The sequence below is a fragment of the Rhinopithecus roxellana genome, chromosome 19, assembly GCF_007565055.1.
Source record: "Rhinopithecus roxellana isolate Shanxi Qingling chromosome 19, ASM756505v1, whole genome shotgun sequence".
Lineage (NCBI taxonomy): Eukaryota > Metazoa > Chordata > Mammalia > Primates > Cercopithecidae > Rhinopithecus > Rhinopithecus roxellana.
In genome coordinates this window covers 82,236,650-82,264,434 of record NC_044567.1, presented here as the reverse complement: position 1 = coordinate 82,264,434, position 27,785 = coordinate 82,236,650, and the positions used below count along the sequence as shown (strand labels likewise).

General features: G+C 35.9%; 1 protein-coding gene and 1 long non-coding RNA gene across 5 annotated transcripts in view; one reads left to right on the top strand and one right to left on the bottom strand.

Moving 5' to 3' along the window:
• Positions 1 to 27,785, top strand: part of ABCA9 (ATP binding cassette subfamily A member 9) — a 77,500-nt gene that overhangs the window by 22,541 nt on the left and 27,174 nt on the right. For all 4 annotated transcript variants that reach the window (XM_030922565.1, XM_030922564.1, XM_010353119.2 and 1 more), the window contains 17 exons: positions 2,805 to 2,946; positions 3,180 to 3,365; positions 4,736 to 4,883; positions 6,325 to 6,493; positions 9,361 to 9,419; positions 9,945 to 10,055; positions 10,782 to 10,957; positions 11,152 to 11,271; positions 11,487 to 11,625; positions 12,137 to 12,227; positions 14,284 to 14,423; positions 16,717 to 16,836; positions 18,048 to 18,246; positions 20,013 to 20,179; positions 20,802 to 20,935; positions 22,191 to 22,328; positions 26,264 to 26,371. In XM_030922565.1, the coding sequence (XP_030778425.1) occupies positions 2,821 to 2,946; positions 3,180 to 3,365; positions 4,736 to 4,883; positions 6,325 to 6,493; positions 9,361 to 9,419; positions 9,945 to 10,055; positions 10,782 to 10,957; positions 11,152 to 11,271; positions 11,487 to 11,625; positions 12,137 to 12,227; positions 14,284 to 14,423; positions 16,717 to 16,836; positions 18,048 to 18,246; positions 20,013 to 20,179; positions 20,802 to 20,935; positions 22,191 to 22,328; positions 26,264 to 26,371 (2,331 nt within the window). In that variant the 5' untranslated portion in view covers positions 2,805 to 2,820. The remainder of the gene's footprint in view (positions 1 to 2,804; positions 2,947 to 3,179; positions 3,366 to 4,735; positions 4,884 to 6,324; positions 6,494 to 9,360; positions 9,420 to 9,944; positions 10,056 to 10,781; positions 10,958 to 11,151; positions 11,272 to 11,486; positions 11,626 to 12,136; positions 12,228 to 14,283; positions 14,424 to 16,716; positions 16,837 to 18,047; positions 18,247 to 20,012; positions 20,180 to 20,801; positions 20,936 to 22,190; positions 22,329 to 26,263; positions 26,372 to 27,785) is intronic.
• On the bottom strand, positions 20,271 to 26,366 carry LOC104654035. Its single transcript, XR_746767.2, has 3 exons — positions 26,245 to 26,366; positions 26,006 to 26,108; positions 20,271 to 20,490 (listed from the first exon to the last, which is right to left on the bottom strand). It is a non-coding gene; the product is annotated as an uncharacterized LOC104654035 (long non-coding RNA).

Below are 27,785 nucleotides of genomic sequence, written 5' to 3'. Positions count from 1 at the left end.
CAGTATAATATTGGCTATGGGTCTGTCATAAATGGCTCTTATTATTTTGAGATATGTTGCATAAATACCTAGTTTATTGAGTGTTTTTAGCATGAAGGGATGTTGACTTTTGTTGAAGGTAATTTCTCTACCTTCTGAGATAATCATGTGGTTTTTGTGACTGGTTCTATTTATATGATGGATTACATTTATTGATTTGTGTATGTTGAACCATCCTTGCATCCCAGGGATGAAGCCAAGTTGATCATGGTGGATAAGCTTTTTGATGTGCTGCTGGATTCAGTTTGCCAGTATTTCATTGAGGATTTTTGCATCGATGTTCTTCAGGGATATTGGCCTGAAATTTTCTTTTTTTATTGTGTCTCTGCCAGGTTTTGGTATCAGGATGATACTGGTCTCATAAAATGAGTTAGGGAGGAGTCCCTCGTTTTCTATTGTTTGAAATAGTTTCAGAATGAATGGTACCAGCTCCCCTTTGTACTTCTGGTAGAATTCAGCTGTGAATCTGTCTGGTCCTGGGCTTTGTTTTGGTTGGTAGGCTATTAATTACTGCCTCAGTTTCAGAACTTGTTATTGGTCGATTCAGGGATTCGACTTCTTCCTTGTTTAGTATTGGGAGGTTGTAGGTGTCCAGGAATTTATCCATTTCGTCTAGATTTTCTAGTTTATTTGCATATAGGTGTTTATAGTATTCTCTGATCATAGTTTGTATTTCTGTGGGATCCGTGGTGATATCCCCTTTATCATTTTTTGTTGTGTCTGTTTCATTTTTCTCTCTTTTCTTCTTTATTAGTCTGGCTAGAAGTCTGTCTATTTTGATAATCTTTTAAAAAACCCAGCTCCTGGATTCATTGATTTTTTTTTTGAAGGTTTTTTCATGTCTCTATCTCCTTCAGTTCTGCTCTGATCTTAGTTATTTCTTGTCTCCTGCTAGCTTTTGAATTTGTTTGCTCTTGCTTCTCCAGTTCTTTTAATTGTGACGTTAGGGTGTCAATTTTAGATCTTTCCCACTTTCTCCTGTGGGCATTTAGTGCCATTAATTTTCCTCTAAACCCTGCTTTAGCTGTGTCCCAGAGATTCTGGTATGTTGTGTCTTTGTTCTCATTGATTTAAAAAATGTATTTATTTCTGCCTTAATTTTGTTATTTACCCAGTAGTCATTCAGGAGCAGGTTGTTCAGTTTCCATGTAGTTGTGCAGTTTTGAGTGAATTTCTTAATCCTGAGTTCCAATTTGATTGCACTGTGGTCTGAGAAACTGTTTGTTATGATTTCTATTCTTTTGCATTTGCTGAGGAGTGTTTTACTTCCAGTTATGTGGTTGATTTTAGAATAAATGCTAGTGGTGCTGAGAAGAATGTATATTCTGTTGATTTGGGGTGGAGAGTTCTATAGATGTCTATTAGGTCTACTTGGTCCAGAGCTGAGTTCAAGTCCTGAATATCCTTGTTAATTTTCTGTCACATTAATCTGTCTAATATTGACAGTGGGGTGTTAAAGTCTCCCACTATTATTGTGTCAGAGTCTAAGTGTCTTTGTAGGTCACTGAGAACTTGCTTTGTGAATCTGGGTGCTCCTATTTTGGGTGCCTATATGTTTAGGATAGTTATCTCTTCTTGTTGCATTGATCCCTTTACCATTATGTAATGCCCTTCTTTGTGTTTCCTGATCTTTGTTTGTTTAAAGTCTGTTTTATCAGAGGCTAGGATTCTAACCTCTGCTTTTTTTTCTTTTTTCTTTTTTTTCTTTCCATTTACTTGGTATGTATTCCTCCATTCCTGTATTTTGAGCCTATTTGTATCTTTGCACCTGAGATGGGTCTCTTGAATACAGCACACGAATGGGTCTTGACTCTTTACCCAATTTGGCAAATTGGATACTGGCATCTGTGTCTTTTAATTGGGGCATTTATCCCATTTACATTTAAGGTTAATATTGTTATGTGTGAATTTGATCCCGTCATCATGATGCTAGCTGGTTATTTTGCACATTAGTTGATGCAGTTTCTTCATAGCATCGTTGGTCTTTTTATTTTGGCATGTTTTTGCAGTAGCTGGTATTGATTTTTTCTTTCTATATTTAGTGCTTCCTTCAGGAGCTCTTGTGAGGCATGCCTGGTGGTGACAAAATCCCTTAGCATTTGCTTGTCTGTAAAGGATTTTATTTCTCCTTCACTTATGAAGCTTAGTTTGGCTAGATGTCTTTTACATTTTTAAATGCTTGGGAAAAAATTCAATGAACAATAGTATTTTGTGGCATGTGAAAATATACATGAAATTCAAATTTTGTTGTCCATAAATACATTTTATTGAAACACAGCCATATATCACTAACATATTGTTTATGACTGTGTTTGTGCTACAATGGCAACAGAAACTGTACAGCCTGCAAAGCTGAAAATATTCACAATGTGGCTATTTAGAAAAAAGTGCTGAACCCTGCTTCATTATCTACATTTTTTGTCTATATTGTTTATATAATAACTTTACTGAAAAAACTTGTCCAGAGCTGAGAAATCATCATAGATGTCTTCCCAGGAAAGCTCTCTCTGGAAACTTCTCCCAGTGACATCCGTTGTATCACCCAACTTTACTTAATTTGCAATTACCTATCTATTTTGCCTCTCTACTTGTTTATTGCCTACCTTCTCTTATATTACATGATCTTGAGGGTAGGAGATAAGTTGGCTATTGCATTTTCTTTACCCTTGATAAATGGTGAGCTTCACAAATCATTTGCTGAATAAATGAATCAATGAAGTGATGAAGTAACAACATTCTAACTGACTGCTTTGTTTCTCTGCTAGGCTTTCCTGGGGTTTGATGTATGCTGGCTTCATCCTTATCATGGCCACTTTAATGGCTCTTATTGTAAAATCTGCACAAATTGTTGTCCTGACTGGTTTTGTGATGGTCTTCACCCTCTTTCTCCTCTATGGCCTGTCTTTGGTGAGTTGGTGAATTTCATCTCAGTCTTTTTTTCTCTTTCTCTCTCTCTGCTGCCAATCATTTATCACTAATTCTGGTCTCACCTCTTTTGTTCTCTTTATAGTATTTGCATGAGACAGTGTCTAGGGGTGGAAAACTGATAAAATATACTTTTATAATATAAAATTCCTTTTTTGTGCTACTAATGGTTCTCACAGAATTATATACCAGCTGAAGTTTTTCTCTTTTTTCAGATAACTTTAGCTTTCCTGATGAGTGTCTTGATAAAGAAACCTTTCCTTACGGGCTTGGTTGTTTTTCTCCTTACCGTCTTTTGGGGGATCCTGGGATTCACAGCACTGTATACACATCTTCCTGCATTTTTGGAATGGACTTTGTGTCTTCTTAGCCCCTTTGCCTTCACTGTTGGGATGGCCCAGGTAAGAGTTAAGGTAATGATTTCACTTTTTACAAACCATTCTACGCAGATTTCCTCTTAATAATTCACGCAACATGCTCTGAGCATTCCATTCTATAACTTTTGTAAAAATAAACATTTATGAGATAGGAGTGACTTTAATTTTTCTCTTAGTGTAATTAGTTTCCCCATAAGTCACTAAATATAGGATCATACTCTTATTATTGAGGTGTTTCAGCTTCTTCTAATGGATTATCCCAAAGAACATTTGTCCCATTCAATGCTCAGGAAACATGGCCCTTAATGTTATCAAAAGCATTTAAAAACCAGGAATTTGGAATAAATACATCTTTATTTTTTAATTGCTAACTTCTACATGAAACTGAACCTTGTCTCAGAAAAGTTAATTTTAGTTATGATATCATAGCGATAAAATGCTCAATGAAAAGTTATGCCAGATATAAACTCATTGTCTCCTACGGCAGTCTAGTTAAGACATTATTCTTCTGTCTTCTGCCCAGCTACTGAAATATTTTACTACTTCATGTTTTTACTCTGAAATGGGCTTCCTTGTTGAGAATTCCCTCCTTTTTTCTCATTCTAAGTTCAATAAAATCCTATTGCAGCACTGTTTGTAATAAGATTGAAAACAATGTAAATGTCCATTGGTAGATTAATGGTTAAATAAATTAAGGTCCATCCATACAATGGAAAATGTGCATCCATCAAAAAGAATTTTTAAAGACTGATGCTGTGACTTACACCTGTAAATCATAGCACTTTGGGAGGCTAAGACAGCTGGATCACTTGTGGCAGGAGTTTGAGACCACCGTGGGCAACATGGTGAAACCCCATCTCTACAAAAAAAAAAAAAATTAGCCAGTCATGGTGAGAGTGCATCTGTAGTCCTAGCTACTCTGGAGGTTGATGTGGGAGAATCACCTGGGTCCAGGAGGTTGAGCCTGCTGTGAGCTGAAATAGCACCACTGCACTCCAGACAGGGTAACAGTGCGACTGTCTCAAAAAACAAATGAACAAACAAAAAAGAACTTAAAAACACTTCTTGTACTGACATGGAGAGTTCTGTAAACTATATTAGGTCCTGCTCAAACATCACCTTTCCTGAGTTTGTACTTCCTCCTAGAAGTGTATCTGGGGCTGCCTGTGGATCTGGGTCTGGATAGTGCCTGCTCAGTACTAACTTCTATTCATTTCCCAAATTGACATCACTTCATTGCTATTAAAATTATCTTCTATAATAGTAGACAGAGCTCTGTAGAGACAAGATTAATTTTATTTATCTTTGCAAACCCAGTTGTAGCAGAAATAAGACAATAATAATTCTTAATGCCATATTAATTCTTTTAAAATTCGCTGTATCTTTTTTTTCAGCTTATACATTTGGACTATGATGTGAATTCTAATGCCCATTTGGATTCTTCACACAATCCATACCTAATAATAGCTACTCTTTTCATGTTGGTTTTTGACACCCTTCTGTATTTGGCATTGACATTATATTTTGACAAAATTTTGCCCAGTAAGTACTAATGTGGCTGTAACTTAACACAATTTCAGTAATTACATGTCTTCAAAATAACTCTACATTGTACTAAATAAAAATTAGCAAGCAGTTTTTCAAAATTTCCACAACAAGCCTAATGATATTCTGTAGTTTGTTTTATAGAATCACTTTCTAAGACGTGGGTCTGCTATAACACTCCAGGGTGTTTCTTTTTAAAAAGAGACACTTGCGAGAGATTATGGATAATTATACTATTAGTGTTTGTATCAGAACTAAATGAAGAATGCTGGTGCTTGATACTTGATCTTAGAAATCTTTAAGTACTTTTTCTATTTAACTCACTTGATAGACAACAGCAGGTTGTTAGTAAAAATATTATAATTGCATAATCGATATACAATCTTTCCTTTCTTTGTTACTTTTTTTTTTTTTTGATAAGGAGCCTTGCTCTGTCGCCCAGGCTGTGGTGCAGTGGCATGATCTCGACTCACTGCAACCTCCGCCTCCTCTTTTCAAGCGATTCTCGTACCTCAGCCTGCTGAGCAGCTGGGACTACGGCATGCACCACCATTCCTGGCTAATTTTTGTGTTTTCAGTAGGGATAGGGTTTCACCATGTTGACCAGGTTGTCTCGAACTCCTGACCTCAGGTGATCCGCCAGCCTCGGCCTCCCAAACTGCTGGGATTACAGGTGTGAGCCACCATGCCACCCTTACGTACAATATTTTCTATAGAGAAACAAAATCTTCATCTGTGCATCTCTGGGGTTTGTCTGTCAATTCCTCATATATACTAGGTAAGTGCTAAGGAAGAGGCAGAAAGGGAAATTAGAAAATGAAGTGAAGGAAGGGACCTTCTAAATAGTTTATTCATCACATTTCTGGGAGTACTGATACAGAATAATGACTCGCTGATTATTTTAAAACCTCCCAAGTAAGAAATTTCAGAATGTATCATTAGTGTTATGATATTTACGATTATTCTTGGTGTATTGACCTTATCTGATCCACATGGAAGAAATCACAAGCAAGAGAATTGCTTGAACCCGGAAAGCAGAGGTTGTAGTGAGCCGGGATCATGCGTCTGGACTGCAGCCTGGGTGACAGAGTGAGACTCCATCTTAAAAAATAAAAAATAAAAAGGACACATAAGTACAGCTAGATAGAAAAATTGTTCTTAATTAGATTTAAATTCCTCCTGAGACATCTCTCTGCATTTTGAGGAGCTTTTTAGTTAGTTAACAATGCTACATGCTTCTCATGTTAAAAACGTCATATTAGCCATCTCTGTTATTTTCTCCTCACTGTTCTATGTGTGTCAAAAGCACATTAAAACAGTAATACCTTAATACGATAATGTGGGTTCAGGTTTAATGTCAAAAGGGCTGCATGGATATGATGATGGAATACTTGAAGTGATGACTGACCCAGTATTCATTTGCCTCCTGCTCACATAGCTGAATATGGACATCGATGTTCTCCCTTGTTTTTCCTGAAATCCTGTTTTTGGTTTCAACACGGAAGGGCTAATCATGTGGTCCTTGAGAATGAAACAGATTCTGATCCTACACCTAATGACTCTTTTGAACCAGTGTCTCCAGAATTCTGTGGAAAAGAAGCCATCAGGTAACCACTAAATTACTTGAAGCCACAAATGGAGAACAGGCAAGACCAGGGATCTGTCAGGCAGCACACTAGGAGCAAAGATCGCCTTCTGTGCCCTCCATACCCACCTACATCCAGCCTGCTGCACTCATCAAAGGCTACACTCATTCTTCATAGTACACTATTTTCTCACATTCTCAGCATTTACATTTACTAATATTTCATGATATAGTAACAACCGTCCACAAGTAAATAATTTTTGAATTTCCATTTTCCATATTATCTTTCTCATTTCTCCTCTTTGTGTTTTTCTCCCCTCGGTTGTTCTCTTTGTGACAAACACTGCCATTGTCTCCCTTGCTTTTATTCTCACTCCCCTTTTTGGTTAATTCACTTTGTCCCTCTCATCTTCCCTTCCTGGCTTATAATTAGATGAGGAGAAAAACGCAAGTGATGCAGGCATGGGAAGAGGACACTCCAGAGAGATGGGAAGGAAACATGAGAAGTCAGGACTGTTAGTTTCATGCCTATCTTCCCTCTTAGATGATGGACGTGCTTTATTCAATTCTGGTTGCTTTGATTTCCAAACAGCTAGAAATCTCTAATATTACCCCAGATCTTCGTTCAAATTTCGTTCATAATTCAATGTTGTATTAATCTCACTCCTCAATAATACCTTTCTGATATATCTCTTTCAGTAATATTTTAACTCAGAACATTTATGATACAGTCTCTGAACACAGGTCCAATATGAACACACAACAAAGAGCAGTATTTGCTCATTCCTTATGAGCATGTAAACATAGCAATGTTTTCAAGAATCATGGCATCTTTCTAAGCTGGAACTCTAAGTTTTATGTTCTTTCCAGTGCCTATATCAGAATTAGGTCCTATCAGAGAGATCATAGAAAGCCTTGAATGATGAAATAAGGGATTTTCATTTACCCAGTGGGCAAGGAGGAGGGTATTGAAGATTTGCGAATTGAGGGTAGTAAGACTAGTCTTTTGGTCTAAAAAAATTATCCCCAGCAACGGGTGGAGATTGGAAGCAGGGTCTCACATAGCTGATGGTTAGGAAAGTGTAGGAGATTTTATCTGTGGCATAGCTGCTCAAGACTGCCAGTCCTGCGTCATTACTGTGGCTGGCGCTACATCCAACAGACCAGTGCACAGAGTTCTGAAGCCTGCACCATTCTATCCCAGAGGTCGAGCCAGCTGGGCTCATAATCGCTTCTCAGTATAGAAGGCAGAAAAGTGAAATGTCAATTAACAGGTATTATTATACCAACCACAGAGTAGATTCTACCTAATCTATAATCTACTATCTAAACATGAAAGTTAAATGTTATCAAAATATATGGAAAAAATCTATAGTTTTTATTGCTTAGATGAAATGAAGGAATAAAGCAAGCTGATACCTATTATTGTCTCAAAAAGAAAAGATAGGGAAAAAGAGGCTAGGCAAAACCAAGCCACTTGCCCAAGGCCACAAAGTTTAAAGAGAAACAGTATTTGAATCCATATGTGCTCAACTTGAAAGTCATTGCATCTGAATGTGCAGCCTCTTCAGTTACTTCCATATTTAACTGGATTGTACCTATTCGATAAATTTAATTATACCCCTCAAAATTTATACATTGAAACCCTAACCCTTGAAATGATGGTATTTGAAGATAAAGTGTTAGGAAGTAATTAGGGTTACATGAGATCATGAGGGTGGGGCCTTCCTGATGGAATTAGCGTATTTATAAGAAGAGGCACAAGAGAGCTTGCACTCTTTTCCTCTCTCTGCCATGTGATGACACAGCAAGAAGGCAGCTGTTTGCAAGCCAGGAAGAGAGCCCTCATCAGAAGCCAAATCTATTGACACCTTGATCTTGGAATTCCCATCCTTCAGAACTATAAGAAATAAATGTGTATTCTTGGTATTTTGTTATAGCAGCCCAAGCAGGAGAAAGCAACCTACCTGCTGGTTTGTTGTGATAATGTAAGTAAAAATGTAGACAAAATGCTCTGGATCTGGCTTATAGTAAGTAGCCTTTCAGCTCACTTAAAATCTTTTTTCTTTTTTTTTAACTTCTATTTTAAGTTCAGGGGTACATGTGCAGGTTCGTTACATAGGTAAAGTTGTGTCATGGGGGTTTGTTCTATAGATTATTTTATCACCTAGGTATTAATCCTACTACCCGTTAGTTATTTTTCCTGGTAAAACATTTTTCTATGCACTCTTTTAAAAATCTTTATCTGTTTTAAATCCTTTTCCTGGTCTTTTTCCTCCTCTCTCATCTTCTTTGGAAGTTTACTGGTTTCAAGTATTCTGTGTTCTGCTTATATTATCTTATTTATCTACAATCCAACTCTGTATGATAATTAATGTCATCCCCCTATCACTGCTGAATAACTGAACTCAATGAGTCTTGAGTAACAGCATTTATAACAGAGCTAGTGTGTAGCACAACTGGGACATCACCAGTTGTGAATCATTTAATGATTAGATTCCAAAGCCTACTATTTCTATTATGGTGTGTTTCATCTCTTCTCTTTTCCACCGTAGTATCTATTCACCATTGATTTTATCTTCAGCTTTCCTCATAGCCAGTCATTTGTCACAATTCTTCTAGCAATATATTTCCATGTGCTAGCTGTGCCCTCCATATTTTAGCCTGTTCATTTTGGAAAGATCAGGGATCCTGCTTCTAATTAGGTACCCTGGGTGCTTCTGCCAGTGCCTGTGTGAAAGAAAAGAATCCCCAGATTTTCTTTGAGGCTTTGAAAGAAAAGAATCCCCAGATTTTCTTTGAGGCTTTGATTAAGCCTCAGAGACTTGACTTATCAATCCTCTGCACATTTTCACAATTCTCTGAAAACATTTCCCTCTTTTTTTTCAGAATCAAAAATCTTAAAAAAGAATATGCAGGGAAGCATGAGAAAGTAGAAGCTTTGAGAGGTAAAAAAAATAATATTTTATTTAATGGGGCTGCTTGATTTAGTGGCTGCCTCACTGTTGTAACTTCTTGGTAGGGATTAAGCACAGATATTCTGCATATGTCTCTCCTTTATTTGAACACATTATGTTTCCTTCAATGTAAAATATATATATATATATATATAACAATTTTAAAAAGTAGGATGTATCATTAAAAATCATGTGGGTTTGAAAGATATATGATAATATTATGAAATTCTTTATTTTCAACTCATCTTATTCTCCAGCTCTAAAACTCTTTATTTTAGTTAGCCTGTCTTTATTGATAAAACCACTTTTATCAAAAAATTAATTGCATAATGACATATTGACAATACTATCACTATAAAATGATGAAATACAGTTTTAAAAGAATTTTAAGATGAATTTTATTTTGAATATTGCTAGCTCAATCTATTCATGCTGCAAAATAATTACAACAGTTTCAGAGACTGTAAAGTTGATATGTAGGCTCTGAGTGTAATTTTTTTTTTTAAATCATGCCAGGTGTGGTATTTGACATATATGAAGGCCAGATCACTGCCCTCCTTGGTCACAGTGGAGCTGGGAAAACCACCCTGTTAAACATACTTAGTGGGCTGTCAGTTCCAACATCAGGTAAGAAGACAGTTATTCAAGGACAAGTACCCGGGCAAACACATGAATATGCATTTAATTATTTAACTGGGGCCGGGCATGGTGGCTCACGCCTGTAATCCCAGCACTTTGGGGGGCCAAAGCGGGTGGATCGTTAGGTCAAGAGACGAAAACCATACTGGCCAACGTGGTGAAACCCCGTCTCTACTAAAAATACAAAAATTAATCGGCTATGGTGGCGGGCGTCTGTAAGTCCAGCTGCTCGGGAGACTGAGGCAGGAGAACCACTTGAACCCGGGAGGCAGAGGTTGCGGTGAGCCAAGATCACGCCACTGCACTCCAGCCTGGCGACAGAGTGAGACTCCATCTAAAAAAAAAATTATTTAATTGGTTTCATTAATTCAATAGTTTCATTACCCATTATACCCAGGCATTTAAGAGAAAAATTTTAGAAGTTTCTCTTATTATTTTATTGAATTATATTATACCTATTTAGAAAAATGTTGTTTGTGTTTTAAATATGTCATAAGTAGTTTTATGATTATTCAGTTACTAAGTAGCATTCCAGCTGGATCAGATGTTATTGCGAATATTATTACATTTTTAATCAGTTCATTGCATATTCCTTACAAGTAAACAATGTTGAAATGAATCTAAAAACTGGCATACAGTGTTTTCCATTTTAAAAGATCTTTAGTGAAGCATGACACGTTTTCCTGATGGTCACTCTCTGCCTTCTGCTTTCAGGTTCAGTCACTGTCTATAATCACACGCTTTCAGGAATGGCTGACATAGAAAATATCAGCAAGCTCACTGGATTTTGTCCACAATCCAATGTGCAATTTGCATTTCTCACCGTGAAAGAAAACCTCAGGCTGTTTGCTAAAATAAAAGGGATTTTGCCACACGAAGTGGAGAAAGAGGTATGTGAGCATTTTAGATGTCACACAGCCGTGAAAACGAGATTGTTTACCTAGAAAATGTTGTGCTAAGTTATTTCCACATAATTCCTCATCTAAATTTTAGGCAAAAAGGCCCTTTGTAAAGAACAGAAAAGTGATAGTGTTTTTAAAATAAACTTTCTGGATTTGGGACTAAATATTCCTTATTTGGTTAGGTACAACGCGTTGTACAAGACTTAGAAATGGAAAATATTCAAGACATCCTTGCTCAAAACTTAAGTGATGGACAAAATAGGAAACTAACTTTTGGGATTGCCATTTTAGGAGATCCTCAGGTAAGTCAAACAAAAATTACTGGTGAAATCAGATTGAAGACTATAAAAGTATTTTACTAGGTCAAACAATTTGCAAATGATAAATATAAGAGAACATCTAGGATGAAATATTAAGCACTAACAAATTCCTCCCAAATACTTTTAAAAGTAGAATACTTTTTAAAAGGATCTTATTGGAAAGGGTGGAATTACTTTAGGACTTTCCTCCTGTCCAGGTTTTGCTATTGGATGAACCGACTGCTGGATTGGATCCTCTTTCGAGGCACCGAATATGGAATCTCCTGAAAGAGGGGAAATCAGACAGAGTAATTCTCTTCAGCACCCAGTTTATAGATGAGGCTGACATTCTGGCAGGTAATATTTTGTTTCCCTTATGTATCTTTGTGAGAAGTTAGAGACAGTGTGGAATATGAACAGTTATGCTCCACAGCTGTGTCTCCCTGGAACTGCCATGACCCAAGACAGGAGAATTTTGCTCTTACTCATTTGTGGGTCTGCATCCCACAGTACTTGGCCCCATGGAAACATTCTGAGTCCATTGCAGAGCAGCTTTCTGGTTGTAAAATACGTATCACACTCTTCAAGATATAATTTGTTTTAGGTAGTCTTGATGGCAGTTTAACTGAAACAGATCCTTTAGATGTATAATTTTTCTCAATAAACTAGAGAATAAGTTGACTTAATTTATCAATCGAGCTGTTGGATGACAAAAAAAAAAAAAAAGTGGTTTACGTACGGCCAGAATTAGAATGTATCTATTTTGGTGTGTCATGCTGCTACAATACATCGTTAATGGATTTGCATTTTGTGAATAGTAAAGAAATAAGTCCTTTGTGTAACTTATCTTTTGATTATTTCTAAACAGACAGGAAGGTGTTCATATCCAGTGGGAAGCTGAAATGTGCAGGCTCTTCTCTGTTCCTGAAGAAGAAATGGGGCATAGGCTACCATTTAAGGTACAGCCCTGAATGTTGGAGACATGTTGACACATGCTGAAAATGCTGGGGGCAGGTGGTATCAGCATCAATGGGTTAAAGCAGGCCCTATAACCACTAAGTTCATTTCAAGAGAGCTATGGTAGAACTAAGGCATAATTGCTTTGTTTTTTAGCTAGAACACAGAATATATGAGATTATAGACATTGAGCATGCAAGGATGATTAATCTAGGTTTAAATAAAATTTTTGAAAAGTATTTTCACAACGTGTTGCCTGCTAAGAGTAATTTGTTGATATTCCGATGCTTTCTCTTGTCATATTTCAGATGTTTACTTTTGTTCATCTTGACAATTTCAATACCCTGTATTCTCCCTGACTTCATTTCTTTCCACCATCCTTTTGTGTTTTTCTTCTCTTACTGATAATAATTATTATCATTGAGTAATGTCTACCACTTTTTAAGTATTGGCTATGTTTTAGGTACTTGCTAAGATATTTACATATAGAATATTCATATGATTGTATTCAATCCTCTAAATAACTCTAAGAAGATACTGTTGTTATTCCCCTTTGACAAGTGAAAATACCACTTCAGATAGTTTTAATAATCTGCCAATTTCACACGACTTGTAAATGGTAGTCGTTGGATCAAAATTACAGGTGTGATATGAATGGCTTCCTGTATTTTGCGCTACAATGTTGATTTTTTTAAAAAATGATTCAAATAACTTCATTCTGATGGATAAATGGATCCCCCTGTTGTTTTACTCAAAGTGCCTAATCTGATCAAATCTACCAATCTATCATTACTACTTGTTACAAATCTACCAATCTATCATTATTACTTGTTACAATCTAATAGAATCAATACCCTCTACTGAATACTCGCTATTCTCTAAGTATGTTTCATAGTTCAGTTGTCTTGTTTCTGCTTGAGGGAGGATGTCTGTCAAACATGTTCTTCTTCAACCCATTTAACCATGTCCAAGTCTTAACCATTTCTGAAAGTATTTTCTGAATATTTTCTCCTTAACGAGTATCCTCTTTTCTGGAACCCTGAAAGCACTATTTTGAACTGTTGCCTTAGGCAACTTAATTAACTTCTTTGATCTTTAGTAACTTCATTTATGTAATAGTAGTAATAATATGTACTTTGCAGTTAAGGCTAAGAAACATTGAGTGAATGAATACTTGACAAGCTGCAAAGTACTCAACTGAGTTAACTCAACTCCCTTCTCCCTCACATCTTCTGTCATACGCTTCTTTATATTATTTATATGTTGTAAGCTTCTTTAGAGAAGGTACTGCATTCTTCCTATTTGGTATTCTTGATAGCACTTGTAAGTACTAGGCCTCGTAAGTACAGAATAGCCTTTTTTTCAAACTGATTTTTTAAGTTTCTATCATCAGTCAATTGTGATCTTCTCACCACTCTGTCACCTTAGCACCTTTTAGTGTATGTGATTAACAGTGGCTTTTCAAAAACCGAATAATTTCATGAGTAACTTTATATATTCTTAATAAAGACAGGCCAGATTTCACTTGAATAAATTTTGGACCCCGAAATGATAAAATTAGCTTTAGCAGAACCTGCATTAGCATGACATGGGGCCATATTCTTAATGACTGTATCACATTACCTCCGTTTTTTGTTTTCTCATGCTCAATTCTGAGTTTTGGCAGAACTCATACATTACTACAAAGGGAAAATTCAAGGTATTCTCCCTGACTTGAGAGGTTGGGAGGTTGGATTTTTGAGTAGATGCTGGCAAATTAAGCATTTCCCTTTACCTCACTCCAGGCAAGATCTGGCTTAATATCTCTTTTCTCCAAATAAGAGTCCTTGAGTTACCTCTTCCCACTCTAAGCATCCCTTATACTAATTCTTCTGCCATGTTGCATAGATTTAATGGTTTGGACTTTATTAGTAGCTTTACATCTTACTTTGTCCAGTAAACTATACATTGTTTTGTCTCATAAATATTAATAAAGTGACAAGCACATACTACATAATTAGGAAATTGTTTTAGAGACAGAGTTGGATAAAAATAACTTTTATTCTTTTTAAATGTTAGTTTGCATCTGAATGAAAGGTGTGATCCAGAGAGTATAACTTCGCTGGTTAAGCAGCACATCTCTGATGCCAAATTGACAGCACAAAGTGAAGAAAAACTTGTATATATTTTGCCTTTGGAAAGGACAAACAAATTTCCAGGTAACAAAATGTAGAAACCACAGAATGATTTGGGAATGGTATTATTAACCATAACAGTAGTGATAAGAATGATGGCTAGTTTTAATGCTTGCTAGATGAATGGCACAATGCATTTACTCATTTAATATTCTCAACTCCAAGGTCACTTATAATATTACCCCATAGTATTATCTCCATGTTACTTATGAGTAAATCAAGGCATGTAGATGTTAAATATGCTTCACGTCACAACATGTGTAATTAAGAGGCACAGGCTAGCAGCAAGATAAAATTAGAAATATTTGGAAAATTTGTTTCAGGAATGAATGAGAGAGTGTGGTCAGGACAGGAACAGGTATGTAAATACAGTGGCAGACTATTGAAGAAGAGCTGAAAGAACTGTACACAATAAATAGGTTGTTTTAGAAACACCATCACATAATGATATAATTCAAGTTATTGAACATAACTTGGATTGGCCTGCATTCTGCCAAATACTCTAATTCACAACTTTGCTGCAAACACAGAAGCTTGGAGAACCACTGCTGTTACTACTTTTCCATGGTGTCTCCCAAATCACTGTTTTATTTCCTAAGCGTTTTGAGGTAGACTGTTTTTTAAGTTTACTCTGTAAAAATGTGTTTGCCATATCAAGTTCAAGAAATTATACCGGGGTCATTGCTGCATGTTTGAGTCGATAAGCATGACATAATCTTGGTCCATAAAGAAACACAGAACCAAACAATAAAGTGCAGAGATCAAAACTCAGTGCTAGAGCTAGACAGTCTAGATTCAAACACCAGCTATGCCATTATTAGCTCTATAATCCTTAACAGGTTATAGTACTATTCTGTATCTGTGAAAAGAAAACTGAAACAGTACTCCAGGTTGTTATGAGTATTAAATGATTCAATACCTTCAAATTTATTAAAATATTAAATATAAATAAAGCACCTGGAATAATACCTGACATGTAGAACCTATGGTATTTCATCAGGTATCAGAAACCCTCAACTACAGGATGTACCACTAAGAAAGAAACACAAAGAAATAATGCTGCCATTTAAAATATGATCTGCTATCATTTAGGATCCATTATTATTTCAGATATATTAAAAGATGATGAAATATATCTCTTAGAATAAGTGAAATAATGGTTCACAATGCATACACAACGTCTTTGAGATATGTATCCTTATAAAAACAGAAACCTTTGTGAAGATCACACAGCAAAGTTTTAGCTGATTGCTCATTAAATGCATTCCAAAGGGGATGAGAAATTTGGAGAAAGACTGAACAACAATTAACCCTTAGGTAGACTTAAGGACTCATTAGAAATTTTGACTGCATCTCTATTTTTCTTTATCCAACACATAATTAAGATTGAAGTCTTTAATTTATCGCAATATTGAGTTAGTTTATCTTTTATCCACTTTTCAGTTTTCCTGAATTTTCACACCATGGTCAGAAGCTAAAAGAGAGCAAGAGAGAGACAGAGAGACAGAGACTGAGGGAGAGGAGGTGCAAAGTTACATACATATTTCGTCCTTTCAAAAGCTTTACATACTTATGGGCCGGACGCCGTGGCCCATGTCTGTAGTCCCAGCACTTTGGGAAGCCGAGGCGGGCAGATCACTTGAGGTCAGGAGTTCAAGACCAGCTTGGCCAACATGGTGAAACTCCGCCTCTACTAAACACACACTCACACACACACACACATAAAATTAGCCAGGCCTGGTGTTGCGCACCTGTAATCCCAGGTACGCAGGAGGCTGAAGCAGGAGAATCACTTGAGTCTGGGAGGTGCAGGTTGCAGTGAACTGAAATTGAGCCGCTGCATTCCAGCCTGGACAGCAAAGTAATCTAGCAAAGAGTCTATTCTTAATTATTTCTATAAACATTAGTTCTTTTACATTTGTTATTATAATTCCCTAACAATTAATCCCAACAAGAAAGCGCAAATCTCTGTTCTCTGGAAAATATGTTTTAATTAGTTGAAATTTAGAATTAAACACTCCCTGTAATATAACAAAAATAAATTTTAAAAAATGTATTAAGTAAAATATAATTTTTTCAAAAAAACACATATGTAGTTTCCTAAGAATGAAAAAATAAATGTTTAGATTAGACTTTGATCTCAGAAAGACATGAAAAGTAACATACCATATGGATCATTTTAGAAATGAGAACATCTGTATCACAGTTTTGTTTCTGGTTAGCACATTTGGCCTATCACCAATGTTTTATATTTTTGAGAAATATGATTCTCATTATAAAGTATGTTCTTATAATCTGTTTTTGTGTCCACTTTTAGAACTTTACAGGGATCTCGATAGATGTTCTAACCAAGGCATTGAGGATTATGGTGTTTCCGTAACAACTTTGAATGAGGTGTTTCTGAAATTAGAAGGAAAATCAACTATTGATGAATCAGGTAACAAAAAATAAGAAAGAAAAAGAAAAAAAATAGAGAGAAAGAAAGAAAAAGAGAGAGAGAGAGAGAGAGAAAGGAAAGAAAGAAAGAAAGAAAGAAAGAAAGAAAGAAAGAAAGAAAGAAAGAAAGAATTTTATTTTTGTGTGCAGTATTTTATCTTGAAAATATGTCCAAATTATGAGATTATATACTTTTGTTGGTGCTGTGATTCAGGCTTGTCTTGGGAAAACTTAGAGAAGAAATATATCTCTGTGGAATATAGCAATGTATAACACTAGTTCCTTATGCAGCAAATAATAAATATATGGTATGATATTACCTGAATATACATTAGAGAAAAGAAAATTAGAGTTCACATTGACAATTATTTTTGTGGTAGCATTTCAATGATATTATTCCAATGTATTAGGGATTTAGTTGTTGCTTTTGGAAAGTTTGCTCTCTGCCTCATCTTTATTCCTTGAGAAGCATTCTGTCTTTTCTCTCTTATTGCTGCTAAGCTACTTTTTTTTTTACTGGTTCTCTATCATCTTATGGTGTTTACTCTTTACCGTGATCTTTATTTTCATCTTTGCAATTTTCTGGGTGTCTTTTTGGATTGATCAAATATTTTTCTTTAATCCTCCTTTTCCTCTTTTATTCATTTTTGAAGTTATATGCTTGTTACATTTTTTAGTGTTATACTTAACTTGTAATGTATGTACATGTTTTATAGCTTTCGAGAAGCCAGAGTTAGTCATTTTCTCTAGGCTTCTCCTCAAATCAGGTAACTTTTATCTTGCTTTTAACCATGGCTATATTTTAAAAATATTGTTTTTCCCATTTTTATGTTCTTGAAGGGGAGCGGAGGGGTTCTATATATACTAACTCTCCTATCTTGGTCAGAAATACTAAGTGGTTTATCTTTTACAACAAATAGATTTCTTAATGAGTTTTTTTCATTGATTTCCTTAGAATAAATAAAGTCCTGTAAAGCTACACACAGAAGATGTTTAAAATCAGAAAACACTAGATTTTCTTTTATTATATCAATACTTTCTGCTTCTTTCTCATTTCTTCAATAGTTGCTCTAATAATGTCATACATTAGATTACTTGTATCTTGGCCCAAGAGGGTAACTTTGACACATTTGTAGGAAGATTTATCACAGAAAAAGCTAAATAATGCACAACTAAAATGGCACTTTATAAAATACTGATCTTATGTTTTAGATATTGGAATTTGGGGACAATTACAAACTGATGGGGCGAAAGATATAGGAAACCTTGTTGAGCTGGAACAGGTTTTGTCTTCCTTCCATGAAACAAGGAAACCAATCAGTGGCATGGCGCTCTGGAGGCAGCAGGTCTGTGCAATAGCAAAAGTTCGCTTCCTAAAGTTAAAGAATGAAGGAAAAAGCCTGTTGACTATGTGAGTATCTGAGTGTTTCAGATTTGTTTTGTCTGTGAACTAAAAATAAACTTGAGAGCAAAACATAAAAGAAACTCAAGTAAAATAAATTTCAGTAGATGCACATTGTCTTTTAAACAAAGAAATCATTTTTTAATTAAATAAACCATTGTTAATCATGTGGATATATAATTAAAACAGATAAGGGTTGGAATTGTTCTTTTTTTAAATTTCACACACATTTTGTTCTTACCAATAGGTTGAAGCAGTTCTTCAAAAGCACGTGGATATTAGTACTTAGGTCCCATCCTAAAGACCCATTTACTCTTTTCCCAAGGTATCAAAACCTGTAGCTGTCAGTATTCCCCAGGGAAATGAAACCAATAGGATATACATATATAAACATACTTATTTTAAGGAATTTCATTATGTAATTGTGAGGCCTGGTACGTTTGAAATCCACAAGGCAGAACGTCAGGCTGGAAACATGGGTTAGAGTTAATGTTGTAGTTGGAAGACTGGAAACTTAGGCATAATTTCCATGTTACAGTCTTGAGGCTCTATAAAAGAGTCTGCCTTGGCTTCACGATCATATCTGGAACCCACTATAAGGTTCACATATACCCCTAGAACTTCAACCTCATCATCAGGAACACTCATTCACTGAGAACGTTCATTCATCCAAAAATATTAGTGAGCACCTCTATGCAACACTCTATTATTAACTGATTATAACATATATCAAAAGAAATCAGACCTGACAGTCCACCCTTGAGGATGATTAGACATACAGTAAACAATAGACAATCTGTGAACTATGGCATTTAGTAGGAGGGAGATTATGTCAAAATAGGAAGCTCAGGGAGATTTTGAAGAAGAGAGAGGAGAATGGAAATTCAGGCTGAGGGAGTGTTAGTGAGTATACGGATACATGAGAAATCTAAAGAACTATTAATCTGAGTTAATTGCAACATATAGTGAATGAAAAAGTAAAAATATTTTTGAAATATATTCATAGAGCTAAAGAGTTTGCATTTTATGAATACTAAGGAACTATTAATATTTTATTTTTTTATTTTCAATAGGTCATTGACGTAATTTCAACAAAATGTTAAGAAGCTTAATTGGGTAATTGTGCAAAATTGTTTGGTGATAGTAGAATTTGGAGACAATGAAAACAAACATTTAGAACAATATTGAAAAGAGTCAGGAAGGAGTTAATAAAAGCCCAACTTAAGAAGAGGAAGAAAGAACAAGGTTTGGAGGCAAGCAATAAGGATGCTATGATAGATATGAATTTCCAAATATTAGAAAAGAAATTTAAGGGAGAGAAATGGGTGGAAAATGATTGAGCCCTGGTGCCCAGGGGAATGAGAAAATGCTGTAATTTACAGAAATTGGTAACAGGATGGGATAAAGTTCAGAGTGTAGTAAGTATGCGTGTTAGTGATATGCCAATTTCAATAGTGCAGAGAAAGAAAGAAATGCAGGACTGAAATAAGGCAATGAGGTAGGGATTGGAAAGAGAGATTTAAGAGTCATAATCCACAGACTTCATAAACCCAAAGCCAAGCTGTCCTACTTGGCACTTGAGAGAGAGCAAAAGACTAAAGGTAGATACATATGACCCATCTCATTTTAGAAACAAGAAAATGGGGCAATGTATGATTCAAATGTTTGGTTACTGATTATAATTTATTTCCATTATTATATTCATTATCCCCTCAAACTTAAAAACCCACAAAAGTTGCTAAAATTTTTTTTCTTTTACATTTTCCTTTGCATAGATTATTGCTTTTTGGTATTAGCTTTATCCCTCAACTTTTGGAGCATCTATTCTATGAGTCATATCAGAAAAGTTACCCGTGGGAACTGTCTCCAAATACATACTTCCTCTCACCAGGACAACAACCACAGGATCCTCTGACCCATTTACTGGTCATCAATAAGACAGGTGAACATGGGACTGAAATGCAGCTGCTAATGTTGTTCTTGTTGAGAGATTGCCCCCAAAAAGCATGAACTGCTAAGAAAAAAAAAATAAACTCTATATGTTTTAGAAAGCATATATGAGGCCAAACAGAAAATAAGTTAAAAAATGAAAAATACAACATTGGAGAGTTTGTTTTAGAAATAGATTCTGCAAGTTTACTTAACCTTAATATTTGTTGCACAAAGCAACTAAAGAGGAGGTAGGGAGGTAAATCATAGACTCACCTCTGAGGTCTTCATGTATCATTTTGTAAATCTGTGCTGTGCTGGCTTCTGGAAAAAATGTTTCAAATTAAAAAAAGATAGACTATTAATAGCTTCAAGGATTATAATGTTAACAGCAATTCTTATTTCTGTACTAATAGAAATTATAATGAAATGCCTAGGCTCTAGATAAAGTAACCTTGTCATACCTATGATATTAGACTGAATTTTAGTACCAGAACATCAGTTCTGCTTTGTTAAGAAAATCCTTAGACAGTCCTTTTGTATGATATGCTTTGTGTGATGTAATGTATTTTTAATATTACTTAACTATTGTTTTATTTCATTTTTGCTTCCTTTAATCTTTGCCGTCCTGGTAGGGTCAAGCATTGATAACTTTTTACATTCACTGAGGCGACAGAACATAGCTATAGAAGTGGATGCCTTTGGAACCAGAAATGGCACAGATGACCCATCTTACAATGGTGCTATCATTGTGTCAGGTGATGAAAAGGTATGCTGGACTCCAGTTGCTGTATTTCACCAAAGATGGACTATGGGAGTACAATTTGAATAATTCAGATCAACTGAATGAAAAGCCAATTTCACACAGACAAATGGGATAGTTCTCATTTTTATAGGAGAAGCTGAACTACAGTTATTTCCCCGTAACCTCCAGCATGACAATATGTAATGAAATTTGATTTTATTCCTGATTAAGTTGAATGCACTGCTATAATTAATTTATTTAGATCGTTATTATCAATTGGATTCCATTCTAATAATTAAATCTCATTCTCAGTTGGAACTGAGAACAACTGCCCAATGTAGACTTGGCCTTTGCTTTTCTGTTTTCTGTGTCTTCATACTGCTTCACTCATTCATATCCCCTGCCTAGACCCTGTAGGAATTTGAGCCAGAGATCTCTACAGCAGGCAAATGGAAAAGATGAGATAATTATGTTAAACGCATAAATCACAGCTGTTAGGTGTCATAAAGTGTGGCCATTTGTAATTTGTCACAGCTAATTTTCAGGAATAAATTCCATGCCAACAATAAAGTAAGAAATTACCTTCAAGATAGTTCTCATTACATCTTAAGTTATTTTTCAGTATGCTCAGTGAAGTAGTTTTAACATCAATAAACATTGGTTTAGGTAATTAGGTTAAATACAATACATTTGATTTGTTTATGATTGCAAAAATGTGTTCTCAAAGCTTGCCCACATTTTGGGCAATATGGATAATTAATTTACTTATATTTTTCTCTGAGGGAAAAATAATCACATTATACACATACACACACACGTTATTTTAAGGGAGACTTTACAAGTAAGCACAGAATTTGTGAAAACCTATGCTTTCATTACAACTTTCTGCCTGCCTCCCATTTCTCAAGTATCCAAACATTATATACTTATAAAATGAATGTGTCACATTTTGAAATGAAGTCTATAGCCAGGTTAAACTGAGGTTGCACTATGGAATTTCATAGTGTTGCTGCTGAATATTATTTGAAGTATTTTGTTTTGTGATGTTTGGGCATAAATAGCCACATGGTTGATGTTATGGTGGGTAGAAACCACAATATTGGATTCTTTAAGTATACTAAGAATTAATCAGATATTATGAGTGATAGTGATATTAATCACACTCAGTGCTTGGGCCTTATTACATTATCAATAACTTGAATGATTTTCTAACACATTCACTCATTAAATTTTGTATTTGCTTTATGAAGACTTAGAATTGGTGCTTGTTATATTTCAGGATCACAGATTTTCAGTGGCATGTAACACAAAACGGCTGAATTGCTTTCCTGTCCTCCTGGATGTCATTAGCAATGGGCTACTTGGAATTTTTAATTCTTCAGGACACATTCAGACTGACAGAAGCACATTTTTTGAAGTAAGTATAATTGTATCTCACTTATACTGTGTCATGATAAGTTTTCAAGAAAATTCTTGAAATGCTAAAATAATATTACATTACTTTTTGTGAACCTATTCTTAAACTTGTGTGTGTGTATATATATATGTATCTGTGTGCAATATTTTATATATATATAAATCACTGTATATGTAATATATATACACACACTATTTAGAAATGACCACACATTATAACACACACACACACACACACACACACACACACACACACACACACATTTAGAAATGACCACAGAACATTATAACCTTATTCAGATGACTTGGTGTCAATGGAGCAACAGAAAATAAAACTCATTATGGTTTTTGGTCTAGATCTGTCACCATCTGTGGCCGTAGGTAGTGGGACATTGTTGAAACAGACTTAAAGGTCAGGCTATGTGACCTTCTTAAGCAACTTGACTTCTATAGGATATAGAAGTCATCAATCTACAAAAAATAGATTAAAGACTTTATCACAAAACTTTCTTAAGAAGTAAATGAGGCAATATGAGCACCTGGCTAAGTTGAACCAGTTATTGTAGGAATGAGTGATGAGACACATAAAATAGGACAACTCCTGGTGCTGAGTAAATTATATTTCTCATTATTATTGCTATTAAAACTATTTTTCTTGGGATGCATCAAAATAAGTTTCCATTAAAGAATGTTCAGCTTTATTAGATCTGGGGACTGGCTGAATGAGAACTAAGGCAGTTCTTTTTTAAAATCTAGTTTCTCAGGCCTGCTTAGATGCCCAGAGGCAGAAGATCTGGGGTAGAGATGTGGGTGTGCACTTCTGTGTCTTCAGGTCACCTTTCATCTTGTTGTGTTGAAACACCCTTCGTCTGATTTAAATGACACCCTGGGCATATTCTATAGCTTCTTGGTCACTTTTTGTTATGAAGAATCATTCTAGTGCAGTCCTAAACTTCAATTTTGTATTCAGTTTAAACTTTGCAGGATCAAATTGAGGCCTAAGGGGGCATGGAAGTGGGTGGGTGGGTGGTGGTGTGATTTGCTCTTCCATTCCCCTTTGAAGTCTAACACCTTGGAATAGAAAAGGGACACTATCTGGCAAATTTTCACATTATGAAAGCCACAGAAGCAGAAGAGTCTCTGTAGGCTGCTGCGGGAAAGTCCACACCGTCAAACTTTCTCCAGTCTACATTGTTCATTGTTTGATGTGTCCATCTTCCAGGTAATTCAATAACTTCTGTCTTGCTTTAACCTCTGTGCTTCCTCAGAAAGAGCTATGAGAACTGTTGAGTGCTTCTTGCATGCTGTCTGAAAGCTACAGAGGTTTGGGATGTCAAGGGGGTTGCCCTGTCTTCTCCAAAGCACATCATACCATTGTCCTTTCAAGCCACGTTTCAGCAGTCCTCCTTCCTTCAAAAATCTCTAGGGCAAAACCAGATATTTCCCATGTGATTTATATGTAGTAGCATATTTAAATGTACCAAGCAGAATTTGAGATAGTTATTACTATTCCTATTATAGATTGAGCAGCCCTTATCTGAAATGTTTGGGACCAGAAGTGTTTCAGATTCTCAATTGTTTCAGATTTTGGAATATTTGCATTTACATAATGAGGTATATTGGAGATGGGACCAAGTCTAAACATGAAATTCATTTATGTTTCATGTGCACCTTATACACAGAGCCTGAAGATAATTTTATTTGATGTTTTTAATAAACTCTGTGTTGTGTGCCTATGTTTGGACTGTGATCCTTCACAGGAAGTCGGGTAAGGAATCCTCCACCTGTAGTGTCATGTTGGCACTCAAAGAGTTTGGAATTTTGGAACATTTCAGATTTCAGATTTTCAGATTAGGGATTCTCAACTTGTGTTATTATTAGACAGCTGTGGAAACTGTGGCCCACTGAGGTGTCGCTGTGTTTCATTAACTATTATATTTGAGTAGACTAGCCAATTATCTGGATAACAAAGAATTGGATGTTCCCAAGAATAAGCAAGTAACCTGAATTCCCACCTTTAAAAAGATGTCTTCACTACAGAGTATTTGCTACCCACCAGCCCAGCTGACCTCGAGCTCATAGGTAGACAAATTCTCTCTTTGAATTGCCACCTCTGGTTTCCCCACCCAGCTCCTGACATTCTCTCTTACAATTCTGTAAGCCTGTTCTACTTGATCTTAAAGTACCAGGCTCACTATAGCTCAGGCCTTGGTGCTGACTCCTTCTCAATAATTTTTATCATCTATTGGAGTGTCCTACAGCACTCCCATCCAGCCACTCCTGGAAGTCCTCACCTGGCCGAACTACCCAGGAGGCATCAAGTGTCTTTTAGCTTAGGAAGGACCCTGTCAGGCTGAGTCACATAAAACTCTGAGTGTGGGTGGATATGATATAACATGGACATACTGTGTCATTTATAAACTCAGTCATGAGTAAGGAAGCTGGTTGTCAAGATGAATTGTGATTTTTCCTCCCTCAGAGGCCTTCCGAATCAGGAAAAATCAACCACAGTATCCACAGACAAAGATATGAGATGGGACATGTAGTCTTTGGTGGACGTGTAGTCTTTCTTCCCCTCCCAGGGTCTTATCTACACATATACATCTTTAGTCAAGCCACTTTTATATGCTGTAATATCTCAGAGGGGTACTGAGTTTTAGGAGGGAGTAAGAGAACAGAGAAGTAAAGAAATCAAAACTCATCATACCGATGACTTGCAATGTAGTGAGGTGACTGATGACAGATCAAATTAAGGTTTGTACTACCATACAATCCATCAATCTCACCTTTGCTACCCCCACAAAAGGAAATAAGTATATCAAAGAGATATCCGCACTCTCATGTTTGTTACAGCACTGTTCACAATACCCAATATTTGGAGGAAACCTAAGTGTCCATCAACAGATGAATGGATAAAGAAAATGAGGTACATATACACAGTGGAGTACTATTCAGCCATAAGGAATGAGAGGCTGTCATTTGCAACAACGTAGATGGAACTGGAGATCACTATGCTAAATAAAATAAGCCAGGCACAGAAAGACACACATTGCATGTTCTCATTTATTTGTGGGATCTGAAAATTAAAACAGTTGAACTCATGTACCTAGTCAAACAACGGTTACCAAAGGCTGGGAAAGGGAGTGGGGAGTGGGAGTGGGAGTGGTTAATAGGCACAAAAAATATTTACAGAAAGAATGAATAAGGCCTAGTATTTTACAGCACAACAGGGTGACTATAGTCAATAATAATTTAATCATATATTTAAAAATAACTAAAAGAGTATAATTGGATTGTTTGTAACGCAAAGGATAAATGCTTGAGGGTATGGATACCCCATTCTCCATGATGTGCTTACTTCACATTGCACACCTGTATCAAAACATCTCAGGTACCCCATAAATATATACATCTACTATGTACCCACAATTAAAAATTTTAATTTTTTTAAAATTAAGGCTTGTAGCAAAACTCAAGATCCTCTTTAACATGTATAGGGCTTTTAATTTTTTTAAAAAAATATAATGCCTGACATGGAGGGCGTGCTGACCGGTTTTCTCCTAGCCCCTCCACTGACAGTCCACAATCTCTATTGTCTCTTAAAACATCAGCCTTGTATATAAGCAATGCATGTAAGACTGTAACCATAAAGTCAGAGAGCAGACGTTTCATGCCTACCTTACAAGTTATTAACTGTGTGACCTTAGACAATTCATATCACTCGGTTGAATTTGCTTCTTCATAGGTAAATCAGGCTACATGTTCAGAAGGTCCTACAGGGCTGAAAATGAATGTGGGTAAGAAGTTGCACATAGGACCTTGAGAAGTGCTTTGAGTGATCAGCCCAATTCATTTATTTGAGTGATTTAGTTAAGAAAGTACAGATGAAACAGATGCCCAATCGCTATCAGCTCAACATGTTCCATATGATTTCAGGAGCATACGGATTATGAGTATGGGTACCGAAGTAACACCTTCTTCTGGATACCGGTGGCAGCCTCTTTCACTCCATACATTGCAATGAGCAGCATCAGTGACTACAAAGTAAGAAGAGTTAAAGTCTTCATATGTTTTTTATATCTAGAGAACCCTTCACCCACCCTTACAACTATAAATTTACATGCAAGTGGTAAATCTAATTTTTGTACTTGATGCAATGAATAATCAAGCACTTTAATAATAATTGCCAAATATGAAGAAAATGCTATCTTTCTTAAACAAATGTGAGACCTCAGGAAGGACAGCTTAGATGTCATCTGCTAACAGGGAATGACAACTTTCAACTGTATATCACTTAAAATTTTACTTATGACACTTACCCACAGACATAATCACATCTCATCTCCCAGTGGTGGTTTCTACCTTCCAGATGGTGGTAAAGCTACTCAGTTTGAAAGCCCTGACCAACTCACCACAGCACTTTGACTTGTTTTTGGAAAATATTGTCCCTTTAAAGCTCCATTTTTGTGAGTTTTTAAAAAATAAAATTCAAGGAGCCTGTAACAGAGTCTATCTGCCACTCTCCCATGTCTTCATGTCCTTGCCATCATCAACTAATGCTCAGGACATGTTTTTGAAGGGCTTGACTTAATTTTTATTTATTCTGCTCTTGAACTGTCCCTATCTTTAGTGACTTCTCCCACGGGAAACACAAAATACTATTTTTCCTTTACTCTTATAAGACCACATATTCACTGTCTTTTTCCTCCTGCTCTTGACACTCTTTCTCACACTTTGTCGGTGGGGGGCGGGGGGTAAACTCCTCTGAGTTCAAATGTCAATATTTCTATCGTCAAGCTGCATGAACCTCAAAAGTTACTTAATCACTCTATGCCTTATTTTTATCACCTATAAAATGAGACATTAGTTACATCTATTTGAAATAGGTTTCTGTGAGGATGTGGTGAAATAATACCAATGAATTACTTAGAACCATGCTTCCCATATAGTAACTTTCCCATAAATGTTAATGCTTGATGCCTAAATGTCCAGGCTTTAGTTCTAGGACCCTTTTCAGCTAGTTCCAGAATTCTTGACTTCTATATGTACAATTGCTTCTGTGATATTACCATATAGCTGAGTAATAGATATTTCACACACAGGCAAAATAAAACTTGTATTTTCCTGACCAGATATGCCCACCTCATGACTTTCTTTTTTCAGCAAATGGCACTATTGTCTACAGTTGCTCTAGCATAAAATTCTGGCATTATCATTGTCTCTTTATCTCCTTTATTTAATCCATTGGAAATTCTTTTAAGTTCTACTTCAATTCCATCCATTTCTCTCCCTCTCCACTATTTTCTTCCTGGTCTAAGCCATCGTCATTCTTTGCCTAAACCACTGCAAGAGCTACCCATCAGTTTCCTTATTTGCAGTTAATTCCTTTCATACAACCAGAGTGAACTTTCAGAAGTTTAAATTAGATCATCTCATTACCTTGTTTAACAACCCTGGC